The sequence below is a fragment of the Neovison vison genome, chromosome 12 (assembly GCF_020171115.1).
Source record: "Neovison vison isolate M4711 chromosome 12, ASM_NN_V1, whole genome shotgun sequence".
NCBI classification, from domain to species: domain Eukaryota; kingdom Metazoa; phylum Chordata; class Mammalia; order Carnivora; family Mustelidae; genus Neogale; species Neogale vison.
Window position 1 is genome coordinate 56063437 of NC_058102.1, and position 16383 is coordinate 56079819.

The following is a 16383-nucleotide window of genomic DNA, read 5'->3' on the forward strand; positions in this document are numbered from 1 at the left end:
CACTCCTGGTTTTCCCTGGTCAGAAGGGCTCTCCTGCCTTATTCCTCCCCTGTGCTTAGGCAGTGTCTGCTGGATGAATGCGCGTATTAAGCTGAGCTGTCACCTCGGCCTTCTGCATGGGTAATGCTGTGGCCCTCACGTGTCCCGGAAGTCATCCAGCATAGTGTTTAGGGACACACCCTGTGTCATCTGCTGAGCTGTGCCAAATTAGTACGTTCGTATTCTCACGTTCTTTCTTCAGGTATTGCGTAGAGAATTTTGACAGTAAAATATTTACTTCCACACCACCTGGAAGGTCTGTTCTCTACTCTGAATCAAAAAAGGGACTGTGTTCATGGACGGTTGGGGTGCATACATGGAATTAGCACATGACCCAATTTGACATTGTTTTAGTCCCCTCAGCTCAGCTTTTAAATATTGACTGTGTCACTTAGGTTTATACAGACTTACCTTTATTCCCCTTTAGTCCTGGACACTGGGAAGGGGAGTCGGGGTTAGTGACATGGCTCCCAGATTTTCTTCACCATCCACCCGCTCCATCTACCAGCACAACTTCCCCAGATTCTTTCTTGACATAGTAGTAATAGGAGTCCTGACAGTGCGGCTGTCGCTTTTTACATGCGGACCATGTGCCGAGTGTGGAAGGGGCATTTTATGTGCCCTGTCATCTACGTTGGACAGAAAAAGAAACTGAGGTTCAAAGACCTGAAAGTTAAACCGTTCAGGGTGCCAGCTGTGAAATGGTAGAGCTGGGACTCAAACCCAGATCTAAGATCCATGCTTTTTCTACTGTTCTACTTTCTTTCTCTTCCATTCCTTATTCTAATACCTTGACTTCCCACCTCCTCTCATTGTTCATGTGCAGCGCTCATACACTTTCCCTAACCCAGGATTCCTTTACAGTATTCATAATTTCATTATATACTTTTACATTTCAAAAGCAATCCTGACAGGGTGCAGCCACATTAAAAAAAAAAAAAAAAACCCTGAAGACCCCATATTTACAAATTTAAAATGCCACTCTGCCTTCTTGAGACTAACTTTCCATGCTTTCTCCTGATCACCCTTTTGAGAAGAAGGCCTTTTCCTGGGATCTGGGGATGCTGGTAGTAGGGATGACAGGGAGAGGTACAAGCAGGGAAGCCAGAGATGAGACCTGTGCTGAGGGGCTTCATGTTTCACCCACTCCCACTCTGGGACTGCAGAAAGTGACTCTTAACTAGAGTGGAAGCAGAACAGAGACTTCTTCAGGAGGCAATGTGTCTGTGTGCCTGAACTACTATCTCGTGTAGCCTACAGAGAAGGCTTTCCCAAGGGGAGGGAGAAGCGGGATTTCTGCCCTGAACTTTTATTTTTACCTTTTATCCTGATCTTTTTTTCTTCACTTGCTGCCTTTCAGAGGCCCTCACTAGTCCTTTTCTGAGAGATGGGGAGGGAAGGGATAATCAGCCGGACTTTCTCCTGCTTACCATTGGAAACTGCCTAAAGGCTTTGAGATTTCTCTCCTACCTTCCCTTCTAGGCCTTACACAGAGGGTAAGAAGATATTAGGGGAACTTGTCACTTTATAAAATGACTGTTGGAACAAAGTGATGCAATTCAAATTCCTGAGGTCCTGGTATGTCTTAATTCTCTTGAAGGCCCAAATAAAATGTGTTTCTTTTAGGAGACATTTAGATACATTGTTTGAAAAAAGGAAACAGGGTCACTTCAAAATGTCCATTATGTGGTAATCAATGCTGTTCAGCCTGTGTTGTAATTAATGAAAACATTGGTGACAGTCTGCCCATTGTTTGTTCCTTTCGCAACAGGAAATGACAGACTAATAAGGACCCTGGGAAGGTTTACGTAATTCCAGAAGGAAGTAGAAACTATGCACAGTTTTGACTGATACGCTCCTAATTGCAAACATAGGCTCACCTGAGCAGGTTCCTATTCCTAATGGACTTAGAGATGTTGGATTTGACTTTAACGTCCATTTAAAACAGATTTGGGGGTTCTTTATGGATGGAAATGGTGACTTGAAAAACTTTCAAGTTACAGTTTTCACACAGTTTAATTCACTTTACAAGGTAGAACTAACTGTGAAAAAGGAAATGTCACTGGCCAACCATTCCTTGGTGTGGTTGACAGTGAGCGGGAGATGTGGAACCCAGCCTGGCTCGGGCAGTCACTGATGGGTGGGCTTCCCACTAAGGGCTCATTTTCATTTCAGGTTTTGATTTTGGTAGATCTTGTAGATTGAGATTTGCCAGAGAGGAGTTTCTCTTCTTGTCTGATTTATAGATCAAAGGCATGGCATGAGAGTAAATGGCAAAAGTTTACTTTTATAAGCTGTCACTGTGAACTGTTGTGTTTGGAAACAGGATTGCTTCAAAGTGTCCAATTTGTGGTAATTGGTGCCATTTAGGCCATGGTGTAATTAATGAAAACATCTTCCCATTGTGTCCGTTGTGCAAGAGGGAGGCATCCGAGAGAAGATTGCCCCAGAGAGCTCCCAAATCCTCTGTGGGAATGATGATCAGGAGGAAGGTCAGAAATCCAAGAAAACATAGCTGACCCAGAAAAGTTTTTGTGGCAGCCTAGCACATACTAACCTTCATAATCCGAATCCCCAATAGAGGACAAGTGGTGAAGACGTGGTAGGGATAGAAGATGGAGGGTTGGTCAGAATGGGCCAAACTGGTGGAAGGGGCACTCAACTCGATTCTTTGAGGTGGAGACGGCTACTCATGAGAGGCAAAGACAAAATCAGGTGGTAACTGATGGACGAAAGCTAGAACAACTAAACCCTAGCACCAGGACCTGAGATTAAAAGAAAGATCTTTTTTTTTTTTTTTTAAAAGATTATTTATTTATTTATTTGACAGAGAGAAATCACAAGCAGGCAGAGAGGCAGGCAGAGAGAGAGAGACAGAGGAGGAAGCAGGCTCCCTGCTGAGCAGAGAGCCCTATGCGGGACTCGATCCCAGGACCCTGAGATCATGACCTGAGCCGAAGGCAGCGGCTTAACCCACTGAGCCACCCAGGCACCCTAAAAGAAAGATCTTAAGAAGAAAGTGCCTCCACTGCTGGGAGAATGCAAGCTGGGGCAGCCACTCTGAAAAATGGCATGGAGGTTCCTCAGAAAGTGAAAAACAGAGCTATGCTATGACTTAGCAATCGCACTGCTAGGTATTTACCAAAGAATGTGAAAATGCTAATTTAGAGGGATACCCTGATGTTTATAGCCACATTATCTACACCAGCCAAATTATGGAAACAGCCCAAGTGTCCATCAACTGATGAATGGATAAAGAAGATGTGGTGTATATATAATGGAATAATTACTCAGCCATAAAAAAACAATGAAATGCCATTTGCAACAACATGGATGGAGCTAGAGAGTATTATGTTAAATGAAATAAGTCAGAGAAAGACAAATACCATATGATTTCACTCATGTAGAATTTAAATAACAAAACAAAAGAGTAAAGGCAGGGGTGAGAAAAAGGCAAAGCAAGAAACAAACTCCTAACATGGAGAACAAAGTGATGGTAATCAGAGAGGATGTGGGAGGGGTGGATTAAATGCGTGATGGGGATTAAGGAGGGCATTTGGGGTGAGCACCCCATGTTGTACGTAAATGCTGAATCACTATATTGTGAACTTGAAACTAATGTAACACTATATGTTAACTAACTGGAATTTAAATGAAAACTTTAATTTAAATTAAAAGAAGAAGGTGCCTCTAGTCAGGAGTGAGATTAATAATGTGCCATTAAAGGGTCAGTTTAAGAACAAGCAAGGAAGATTCTGGGAGATTGCTGAGAGCGCAACTTAAAAGGTACCTCTCGCCCTATTGTAGTGGTGCAGTTCAGTGGTCGTTAGTATGTTCACAAAGTTGTTCACGTAAAGCCACTGTCTGATTTCAGAATATTTTCTGAAAGCTAGGGGTCACTCCCCATCCCTCATTCTATTTCCTGCCAACAGCTAGTCTGCCTTCTGTCTTTACAGATTGCGTGTTCTGTACATCTCATATACACGGAATCATAAAATATGTGGCCTTTTATGTCTGGCTTCTTTCACTTAACACGCTGTTTTCGAGGCTCATCTCTTGTCGCTTAGATCAGTATTGCCTGCCTTTTTGTGGCTCAAACCTATTCTACTTAGGGATATACATTTTGTGTATCCATTCATCCACGGATGGACATGTGGGTTGTTTCTGCTTTTTGTCTGAACAGTGTTGCCATGAACCTTTGTGTGCGAGTTTTTGCATGCACATCTGTTGTAGTTGCCTTGGGCATTTACCTAGGAGTGAAATTGCTGGAGTCTCTGGTACTTCTGTATTGAACTTTTGGAGAAACTGCCAAACTGTTTTTGAAGCAGTGCACCATTTTACATACCCCCTGGCAGTGCCCGAGGATTTTAGTTTCTCCACATCCTCACTATTGTCTGCCATTTTATTTTCGCCGTCTTAGTGAGTGTGAAGTAGTATCTCTTTGTGGTTTTGATTTCCCATTCCCTGATGACTAATGATGTTCAACATCTTTTCATGTACTTCTTGGCCATGTGTTAATCTTTGGAGAAATGAATTTGCAACAGCAAATTCTGCCCTTGGAACAATACTGATTTACATGGCTATGCTAACGCTCTCTAATCAGGGGAATTGGTAGTTTTGGTACTTAGAATTTGTAGAAAGGTGAAGTTTTTTGTAAAACACTGAAGCATTTCCAAAGCAGGATGTCTGTCCAAAGGAAGAACAAAGCTGGGGCTGGATTTGGAATGTGGGATGAGGGGCAGCTGGCCCTTAGTTAGCTGCCTCAGCCCTTCATGGCCTCTGCTTCCCACCCCCATAGTCCTAAATTGATCTCCTTGGGAAGCAGGAATTTAAATGTAGAATGAACACAAAGAAAGTGAACTATTTATTGAGACCAAATAAAAGTTGACCTTGACACCTAAGTTAACTGAGAGACATCATTACCTTAAAAACTGAACTGTACTTTTAAAGGGTGGGAAAGACCCATGACTTTTTTAAATGTCTCATTGAGTTCTTAAGCAGTCTTTATATTTTAAAGACTTTTTATTTATTTGAGAGACAGAGATAGCAAGAGAGAGCACAAGTGGGAATGAAAGGGAGAAGCAGGCTCCTCACTGAGCAGGGAGCTGATGTAGGTCTCTATCCCAGGACCCTGCGATCATGACCTGAGCTGAGGGCAGACGCTTAGCTGACTGAGTGATCCAGACTGCCCTTAAGCAGTCTTTTAAGACATTTTTTTTTTAACTTAAGTCACTAAAAGCTGGGAAAACAAGAGTCTATTGATCATATAAACTTGAATTTTGTTAACTGTGATACACAATTTACTAATTTTTCTTCTGATCTGTGAAAAAGTCATTAAACTACTTTTGATCTTCTTGTACATAATCTACAATTAAGATTTTAAGAATTTAGAAGATGTACAGTATCTTTTGAAGCTCTTGCTGTATTATACCTCTAACTTAAAACTATAGGCCTTTTTAGTATGTACCACTACTTTGAAAAGATTACCCTTACTTTGAAAAGGAAATTACATTGAGCATCTCGATATCTTACATAAGATGACTGACCTGTGCGAAATCAGGATCAAAGCTTATTTTATCAGGAAATTTTTAAAAATATTTTATTTTTTCTACACCCAGTGTGGGGCTCAAAACCACACCCCAGGACCAAGAGTTGCACAGTCCACCAACTGAGCAGGCCAGGGCACCCCATCAGGAAATTTTATGTAACAAAATTTTTGAAGGAATGGACTCCTGTTGGAGAATCTCTCCTGCTTGCTTTCAAAATATTTTTTAAAAATATATAGAGATGCATATACACCTATATTTTTTTTATTATACCTGTTTATTTTACCATAAACAGTGGTAGGAGTTACTCATTTTCATGACAGAACATATAAATCAAAAATACACAGAAGGACTTTTAGGTAAATAATGATTTTAGTTATTATATAGTGTGAAATATTTCTGTCAGGAAACTACAAGATGAGTAATGTGACTCTGTTTTAAGTTTTTCAGTAGCAAGAGTTTGGAACAAAAATAAAACAAGTCAGCAGAAGACACAATGGTAAATTGTCATCTGAGTGATTGTGTAAGCCTTAAAGATAGTTAATGTACAAGAGCGATGAGGCGGAACAGTAAGTTCTCCCACTGTTACAACAAAGATATATTGTGTCTATTGGATACCTCAAAATATTTTTTTCCTGCCCTTATTTACTAAATTTCTTTTTTTTTAATCTTTTTTTTTTTTAAAGATTTATTTATTTGACAGAGAGAAACCACAAGTAGGCAGAGAGGCAGGCAAAGACAGAGGGGGAAGCAGGCTCTCTGCTCAGCAGAGGCTCAATCCCAGGACCCTGAGATCATGACCTGAGCTGAAGGCAGAGGGTTAACCCACTGAGCCACCCAGGCACCCCTTTACTAAATTTCTTACCCTGTTTTTCCATTTGTCATGAAAAGGGAGTTTTTAGACACAGTTTTAGACACAGTTTCTATTTCAATTCACATATATGTTATAATTTATGGTGCTCTGTTTTTCTGGGGGCTATTGTAGGCTTTTTGTACAGGTTATCTCATTTTTCCTCACATCAGCCTTCTGAAATAAGTACTGTCATTATGCCCAATTTAAGGGTGAGGAAGCTAAGGCTCAAACAGGTTAAGTGACTGGTTCAATCACAAAGATAGGGGTGCCTGGCTTGCTTAGTAGAGCCTGAGACTCTTGATCTTGGGCTCATGAGTTGAAGCCCCATGGTGGGCATGGAGATTACTTTAAAAGAAAAAAAAAAGTTACAAAGGTAATCAGTCATATGCAGAACCAAGATTTTTTTTTTTGTCCATGCTTTATTTTATATTTATTCAGGAGTTATTTTATTATCAGTAAGCTCTTTTTTTTCCCATTTTATTTTCAGTGTTACAAAATTCATTGTTTATGTACCGCACCCAGTGCTCCATGCAATATGTGCCCTCCTTAGTAGCCACCACCAGCCTCACCCATCACCCCAACCCCTCCCCTCCAAAACCCTCAGTTTGTTTCTCAGAGTCCACAGTCTCTCATGGTTTGTCTCCCCCTCCAATTTCCCCCAACTCACTTCTCTCCATCTCCCCATGTCCTCTGTGTTATTACTTATGCTCCACAAGTAAGTGAAACCATATGATACTTGACTCTCTGCTTGACTTGCTTCACTCAGCATAATCTCTTCCAGTCCGGTCCATGTTGATACAAAGGTTGGGTATTCATCCTTTCTGATGGAGGTATAATACTTGATTGTATATATGCACCACCTTCTTTATCCATTCATCCATTGAAGGGCATCTTAGTTCTTTCCACAGTTTGGCGACTGTGGCCATTGCTGCTATGAACATTGGGGTACAAATGGCCCTTCTTTTGACCCCATCTATATCTTTGGGGTAAAGACCCAGTAGTGCAATTGCAGGGTCATAGGGTACCTCTATTTTTAATTTCTTGAGGAATCTCCACACTGTTTTCCAAAGTGGCTGCACCAACTTGCATTCCCACCAACGGTGTAAGAGGGTTCCCTTTACTCCACATCCTCTCCAACACTTGTTGTTTACTATCTTGTTGATTTTGACCATTCTAACTGGTGTAAGGTGGGGTATCTCAATGTAGTTTTGATTTGAATCTCCCTGATGGCTAATGATGATGAACATTTTTTCATGTGCCTATTAGCCATTTGTATATCTTCTTTGGAGAAGTGTCTGTTCATGTGTTCTGCCCATTTTTTGATGTGATTATCTGTTTTTTCTGAGTTTTGAGTTTGAGGAATTCTTTATAGATCTTGGATATCCGCCCTTTGTAGTGTCATTTGTGAATATCTTCTCCCATTCCGTGGGTTACCTCTTTGTTATGTTGACTGTTTACTTTGCTGTGCAGAAGTTTTTGATCTTGATGAAGTCCCAAAAGTTCATTTTTTGAGTTTATTTCCTTTGCCTTTGGAGACATATCTTGAAAGAAGTTGCTGTGGCCCGGGATTTTGACCCAGTTCTGACACCACTGTCTTCATCTGCAAGCTGTATGTAGTTTGTTATGAATCTAGAATGATTACTCGGCCTCACCTTAATTTTTTGTTTATTGTGTTGCTTCCATAGAAGGCTGGTCCTCTCAGAGTGATTCTCACTCAGTTTGAGCTTAGGAATGCCTTCAGATATCTACACAGATCATTTGGAGGGTCTGAACAGTAAGTTCACAGCTGAGGTAAAAAGCTCTGGCTAAACCTTTGGGAAGTGGACTACTGAGAATTTAAGCCAGTGGGTCTGAAAGCAATGAAGTCTGCCACTCCAGCTCAGTCAAGACAGGAGTTTCCATGAAACGGGTCTCCCTGAGGTTTGATGTGCAGTGTTATGAATAGCCACTTCTCATTTGGAAGCAGTAAATATTTAAAGACAAGGAATGGGATTTAGGATAGTCTTGGACATGAGCTAGAAGCCTCCAGAGTGATTTAAGTACTGACTAGAATTTTTTCCCTGCCACACTGTGTCAGAGCTTCATCAAGGGAGTTCTGTTGAGACAACTGTTTGGTTAGCATCTAGCCACTCTTTTTGTTCCTGTTCCTTTTTTTTTTTTTTTTTTTTTTTTAAGATTTTAAGTAATCTCTACATCCAATGTGGGGCTTGAACTCACAACCCTGAGATCAGAGTTGCATGCTCAACCGAGACCACAGGGCAGCCCAATTTTTCCCTTGAACTGTAGTCCAGTTTACTTAATAGTGCCCATAGGTGCAATCCTTGGACAAGTTTATATACTTTGTTGTATATAGAGACAAGTTGTATATACTGACCCTCTTGGGACAAAGAGGGTCAGATTCCATGTCCAGATGATCTCCTGGAGGATTCTTCACTGACCCCTTCTCCCCTACCTTTCTTTTTAATAAACTCAGTTCATACTCAGATAATCAGTTGGAGGCTTACTTTCCTGGAGGGGGTCTTAATTCTCCTTTTAAATATCTTAAAAGCTGTTTTTTTCCCCTTAGAAAATCACTTAGTGTTTTATTTATTTTTGTTTTAATGATTTTATATATTTATTTGACAGAGAAATAGAGAACACAAGTAAGCAGAGCAGCAGGCAGAGGGAGAGGGAGAAGCAGGCTCTCTGCTGAGCAGGGAGCCTGATGTGGGGCTTGATCCCCAGGACCCCTGGTATCATGACCTGAGCTGAAGACAGCCACTTAACTGACTGAGCCACCCAGGCACCCTCAGTTATTAGTGTTTTAGTGAGACAGAAGCCCCGGGGCAGTACTCTTAAAAATATCCCAAATTTGAATTTTTTTTCTTTCTTTCTTTTTTCAAAGATTTATTTTTTGAGAGAGTGAGCATAGGGCAGGAGCAGGGAGTGGCAGAGGGAGAGAGGATCTCAGACTCCCCACTGAGTGCCAAGCCTGACAAGGCAGGGCTCGATCACAAACCCTGAGATCATGACCTGAGCAGAAATCAAGAGTCAGATGGTCAACCAAGAAGCCACCCAGGTGCCCCTGGATTTTTTTCTTAATATTGGGTTGTAATAATTCTTTACTTATTCTGGATACCTATTATCAGATATATGTATTGTAAATATTTTCATTCAGTCTGTGGCTTGACTTTTCATTTTCTTCATGGTATCTAAGAAAAGTTTTAAATTTTAATTAAAATTCTTTGCCTACTCCAGATGGCAAAGGTTTTTCTCCTGTTTTCTTTTTAGAGGTTTTATAGTTTTAGCTATTATGTTTAGGACTGTGATCCATTTCATTGTACTTTTTGTGTATGGCTTTAAGTGTAGGGGTCCAGATTTGTTTTTTTCCATATAGATATCTAGTTGTTCTAACACAAATTATTGAAAAACTTTACTTTCCCCACTGAATTATTTTGGAACCTTTGTTTAAAAAAAAAAAATAGTTGACCACATATGTTTAGACCTATTTCTGTACTCTCCATTCAGCTTCATTGATCTGTGTGTTTGCCTCTATGCTAGTATCATACTATCCTGATTATTGTAGCTTTATACAAAATGGTAAGATTCAGAATTGCATTAGATGCTGTCTTGAAATCAAGTACTGTAAGTCTTCAAACTTTGGGGGTTTTTCAAATTCTTTTGGCCATTTTATGTACCCGGAATCAGTTTATCGAATCCCTGTGAGAAATTCCTTCTAGAATTTTGATTCAGATTGCAGTTGACTCTTGGCAAGAATTGACATCTTAATGATACTGACTCTTCCAATCCATGAACATGGTATGCTTACCATTTTCTGAGATCACCTTTAATTTTTCACAGCAGAGTTTTGTATTATCAGTGTATAGGTCTTGTAGATATTTTGTTGAATTTTCCCCTAAGTAATTGTTAGATGCAATTGTAAATAGTGTTTTTAAATTATATTGTCTAGTTGTTCATTGCAAGTATATAGAAATAAAATCAGTTTTTGTATATTGGCCATGTGTCTTGCAACCTTGCTAATGAACTCACTTGTTAGTTTTATTAGTTTTTGGTAGATTCCTTAAGATTTTTCCAAACACATGGTCATATAATCTACAGATGAGACCCTTTTATATATTCCTCTCTAGTTCCTGTGCCTTTTATTTCCCTATATTGATTTATTGCACTGGCTAAGACTTCTAGTACAGTGTTGAATAGAAGTGATGAGAGTAGACATCCTTGCCTTGTTCCCGATTAGAGAGAAAAGTATCCTTTACCACTATGATGTTAGCTGTAGGTTTTTCATAAATACCTTTTATTAGGTTGAGGAAGTTTTCAGATTTTCAAAATTTTTCGTAAATGAATTTGTCAAATGCTTTTTCTGCACGATTATATAATTTTTAACCTTAATTCTGTTGACATGGCAAATTACTTTTTTTTTTCGATGCTGAAAAGGCTTGCATCTTTGAGATAAACCTTACTTGGTTTTGATGTATCATTGCTGGGTTTGATTTGCTAATATTTTGGATGTTTCTAACAATGGACTGCCCAGATGAGCAAATAGGCCGTACTGTCCAAATAAGGTATTTGGAACAAGTTTGAGCACATTCTACAGATAAGTAATTTCACCTTCTGTTTTACTTGTCCTTTGAAGTCTCCTGCCATCAGAGACAGTATATGCATATATGTAGGGCAACATAATGAGGTATGAATTTCAGAATAAACAGTGAGTTCCTTGACGGCAGGGAATTTATCTCTTTCATTTCTACCAGAAGATTAAATTCAAGTGGTGTTACAGAGGTTCAAAATCACAGTGGTTTATACAGAATGGAAATTTATTTTTCTCTCACAGGCCTGGTACTACTGTCAGCCACAAAAGTCCTCATAGACCTAGTCTTCTAGCTCACTGCTCTACCAACCCTAGGATGTGACCTTACTTATTCTCGTGGTCTAAGGGGGCTGCATCTGCATTCCTACAGGAGCAGAGTGAGGGAAGGGATGCAGAAGCAGGGTGTATGCCATCTGAGTTTTAAGGAAGATACCAGAAGCTGCCCTGAGAGACTTCCACGTATATGTACCACTGTCTAGAACTTAGTCATGTGGCCATAGCAAGGCATGGGTTTTGAGACACGGGTTGTGGAAAATAAGTACTCATTCTCTGTCTGTTGGAAAATCTAGTAGTTTTTTTCACTTACATTGTTTTTCTGAAAGTTCCTGAAACAAAGTTATTTGCAATATTTTCCTTTCTGGGCCTGTTTTCTGGAAGAACCAAGATAACATTAACAAAGACAGTGGAAAACAAAAGTCATGTTAACCTACAGTAAGCTGTGTGGGGTACAGATAGTGTGGTTCTCAGTATCTGTGTCCCCAGGACCTTGCAGATGGCACACTGTAGTACCAGCATAGGTCTGTTGACTGTCCATATTATATATCTGCTTCCTCATTAGAATCTTTGCACCAAAAATAGAAATAGGAAAGGTGAATAAGGATATGTTCCAGATGGTCAAAATGGTAAGATTCAGAATTGCATTAGATGCTGCCTTACTGCCTTAAAGTCGGGTGTGCAGGGGAAAGTCTGTGCAAACAGAAGGAGGCGTTAGGGAGCAGCTGCGGTGGTGACTCAAGAGAGCAAAGGGCAGGGATGTGAGAAATTGGCATCACTAGTTATGTTACACTTCCCCAGATTTTAAAGTCTTACTTGCACCCACGTGAGACTTTCCTGGCAGCAGTCAGAAGGGGAAAAGGTTTAAAAGGCAATGTCTCCATCATGCGATTCAATGTGCTTTAATGCCACGCTATGGACCAACTAGAATGTCATGCCCAATAATGGTATGCTCTCTTGCTCGGGGAATACAGCTGAAAGGAAGTTGCTAGACTGAGGAGGTCTCTGTTCTAGTTTTACTTCTGTCACCGTGAGACCTCACAGGTCACTCAGTTTGAGGTTTCCTCCTCTGTGGTTTTTTCCTCCATGGACTGTCAGGGAATTGACTCTGAAGAGACATACTGTCCATGTGTGTCAACAGTGTGCTCGAATTATGTGTGCTCACCCAGGCACTAAACATGGAGTGGCTTGGACAAGAGCTCTGGATACATCAGAAATGGGCCCCAGTCAGTTGTGGAAATGTGTGGGCAAGTATATGTCATTTGAACAAATGCCACTGTCTGGTCAAGTATAAGTCAGGAGGGAAGTGGTTGATTGCCAAGGACCTAAGACAAGACAAGTTAGAGTCTTGAAGGACATTTCACATAAACTTCATAGGTGTTTGTCTGGTCTGGTAGAGTTGGGTGTGGGGAGCTCAGAAGCACCCAAGCCAAGTGAAATAGGATAACTCAAATGGTGCCAAATGCTGGAGCTGGCGGTTTGGTGAGCTCTGCTGGTTCTTATGAGGAGTCCAGCAAGCTCCCACGTCACCACTGTCTGTTGGAAGGCGGAGTGTTTCTAGGTGCTGGCCTGAATTGCCATTCTAAAAAGGCCCCGTGGTTGATTCTTAGGAATGCTGTAATTTACTGGCCCACTACCTGAAAGTGCTGGAATGACTGAACAGGGTTGCAGAACCATCTGAAGGTATAAACTGCTTCCACAATGTTGGGAGGTAGTGGTTTCCCTCCTTTGCTCTTCTCCCACAAGCTGGTTTTTTTTTTTTTGTCCCCTGAGCATTTCAAAACAAGTGACGAAAGAACCAGCGTAGAACAAACAAGCATGAAATTCTTCTAACACCTCCCTTACTCACCATCCTTCTCCTCACTGCCCCCCCAACACACACACACAAACACGGTATAAAAATAGAACTGGTTATTTTTCATGGGGCTGGCTTTGGTTTCCTCCTGTTTGTTTCATTTGGTGTTGTGTTGTATTTTGTTTTGTTTTGTTTTGTTAGAGGGAGGGGAGGGGCAGAGGGAGAGGAAGAATGAGAATCTCAAGCAGGCTCCAAGCCTGGCACAGAGCCCAGTGTAGGGTTCGATCTCACAACCTTGAGATCCTGACCTGGGCTGAAACCAAGAGTGGATGCTTAACTGACTGATCCACCAGGAGCCCTGTAGTTTGGTTTTTATCACACCATTTCCAGACTCTGGTAGCATGTATTGGGTGCCTGCACTTTGCTTGGGGCTGGGGGTTGGGTAGGGTCGTGCTCCTGGAGTGGACCAGAACGGGGGCTGATGTAGCATTTGAACTCAATTTAAGGGTAGAAATTAGAGTCTTGGTAGTTTGTTTCTTCCCTACACAGGAGGAGTGGGTGTAGGCACCTGACAGGCTGGAAGTTCCCTCCCCTTATTTTTATCCAGGTGATGGTTTCCAAAAAACTTCCCCAGGGGAAGAAAATAGTCACAAAAGGGGAGCACAGAGCCTAACATTTGTTTAACCAGGGGAGAGAGTGCATGGAGCGGTTTGCCTCACAGCAGTGTGGTGAATGGTGTGGACTTGCGCCTTGCCTGTCAGAGAAAGCCAGCCCTTTCCCTGCACTTGTCCCCAGGGGCCGCCAGCCCGCAGCCATTCAAGGAAGACGGGGAGGAATGACACCTGTGTTGTGAAGCTCCTCTGAGCCAAGCCAGGTCCTGTGCTGGGTGTGTGCTCTCACTCCGTCCTCACAGTGGGGGAATCATTTCCCTGGTTTGTTATTTTTTTAAGATTTTATTTATTTGAGGGGAGCCTGGGTGGCTCAGTCATTAAGTCTCTGCCTTTAGCTCAGGTCATGATCCTGGGGTCCAGGGATCGAGCCCCAAGTCGGGCCCCCTGCTCAGTAGGAAGCCTGCTTCTCCCTCTCCCCCGGCTTGTGTTCCCTCTCTCACTGTGTCTCTCTCTGTCAAATAAATAAAATCTTTAAAAAATAAATAAATAAAAAGATTTATTAGAGCATGAGCAGGAGGAGCGGCAGTAGGAGAGGGAGAAGCAGACTCTCCCCACTGAGCACGGAGCCCAAGGCTGGATTCTAGGACCCCAGGATCATGACCTGAGCTGAAGGCAGATGCTTAACCATCTGCCATCTGAGTGACCCAGGCATGCCGAGTTCCCTGGTTTTTGGAGATGTGCAAAAAAGTTAAGTATTATCAACCCCAGTGGCAGAGCCACATTGAAATTCTGGTCTAATTTCCAAGCCCAGGATTCTTTATGTAGAGATAGAGAAAAAAAAATCTGAGGGTCTCCACAAGGTGTAAGTGTCTCAGACCCCCCTGCAGAGGTGATCATGGGGCAGCAGGTGACAGAGGGGTGATCAGGGGGAGGTTTTCCATCGCCAGCGCTTCCTGTAAGCCGACCAGCCTCCAGGACTCCTACTGGATACCTGATCCCCTGGAGAGGACTTGGTTCAACTAGGTTTAATGCGTTTCCTTCTTTTCTCCCTCTGCAGATGGATTTGTCTGTGGAGACGCTCTTCAGCTTCATGCAGGAGCGCCAGAAGAGATACGCCAAATACGCAGAGCAGATCCAGAAAGTCAATGAGATGTCGGCCATCCTCCGCCGCATCCAGATGGGCATTGACCAGACGGTGCCCCTGATGGAGCGGCTCAATAGCTTGCTGCCAGAGAGCGAACGCTTGGAGCCCTTCAGCATGAAACCAGAGAGGGAGCTCAAGCTCTAGGGTTGCCATTCCCCTCTGGCTGGCTGGGCGCTTGCTCTCTGGGGACAGAGCCAGGCACTGCCCCTGGGGCCCCAGACCCAGGAGCTGACTGGATCCTAAAGCCGAGTGGAGGCTCTGGGACTCCGGGAAGGGGTGTGTAGCGGTCCGGCTGGCCTGAAAATCTGATCCTGCGCCACCTACCCCTTTCCTTGATGTGTTTTCCCCTTGGCAAAACAAACCAAACTCATTCTCGGTGCTAACCGAATTTGGAGTATCTGAATTATTAGAAATTTCTTGCAGAACTCTGTGGTGGGAGTTCTTTTTATTTTGTTTAGATTTTCTTTTTTTAATTGAGAGTGTATATTGTCAAGTCTAGCTTGTGGAGTGAAAATACGGAGAGAAGGGGAGAAATAGTTTAAGAAGCTCTGTGTCCTCAAGGCTTTCATGAAATTTTACTCAGTAGGCTTTCTGGGTTATGAATTGTAAACATAAAGAACTAATTTAATCCAAGTCTTGGTGTTGTTACTCTTCCTGCCCTGTTGACATCATGTCAGGTCTTTATCTGGGGCACCCTGTTCCTGCCACGGTGGAACACTGGTATTTTTGTTGTGTGCTGGGTTATGGTGTCCCTTGTGTGTCGTCATTGGAGACTGAGGACTTCCTTTGAACACCCTCATTGGGCTCATCTCCCACTGATAACTGGTTTCCTTAATGCACACGTGGTTTAGGTTTCCTCATATTATTACATCAGCACTGGCAAGACTCCAGTTTCTGTGACAAGGTTTTAACCCACACTGATTTTACTAGCCTGGTAAACCTCCGGTGTGTTCAGTCTTTGAAATGCCTGCAGCAGGCGTGTGTCAAGTCCACTTCCTCTGCCAGACGTTGTGCCTCTGGGGTCCCGGCCCTCCTTTTCTTCAGAGAGGAAACTCACAGTACTGCTGAGCTTCTGTGGAAGTTTAGGAAAGGAAGCCACCTGAGTAACTGCAGAAGTGCTTAGTGCAGGAGTTTGCACCTCAGAGCTGTCCCCACGGAAGAAAGGCTAAAGATGCAAAGAAACAGAATGGAGGACCAGGTGGAGGCAGGCACGTCGCGACCAGGAGCTGGGAATATGGGGAAGCCTCTGGGCCAGGACATCCTGTCCTCGTTCCCCTTATTAAATCCTCTAAACTTCTGAAGATGTTTTGAGATATCAAAAACAGCCTTTGGTAGCTTTATAACCTTAAATTGGTATAACCTTAAAGTTGATCCTTTTAAGCATATCTGTGGTAAACGTGATCTGATTCTAATCTCGGATTTTGATAAGATTTCTAAGATTGTAAGATTCTTAGAACCCAGAATAAAATGTAGGACCTAAAATAATTGGATAACAAAGAAACTTGAGCATTCGAAGCTAAATGGAAAAAAAAAT

The 16383-nt window shown here is 42.2% G+C and overlaps 1 protein-coding gene across 2 annotated transcripts in view; it reads left to right on the forward strand.

Annotated features, from left to right (window-relative positions):
* BORCS5 (BLOC-1 related complex subunit 5) overlaps nt 1-15482 on the forward strand; it is a 96791-nt gene extending 81309 nt beyond the window's left edge. For both annotated transcript variants that reach the window (XM_044228646.1, XM_044228645.1), the window contains exon 4: nt 14763-15482. In XM_044228646.1, coding sequence (XP_044084581.1) covers nt 14763-14993 — 231 coding nt within the window. In that variant the 3' untranslated portion in view covers nt 14994-15482. The remainder of the gene's footprint in view (nt 1-14762) is intronic.
* Nucleotides 15483-16383: the final 901 nt, after the last annotated feature.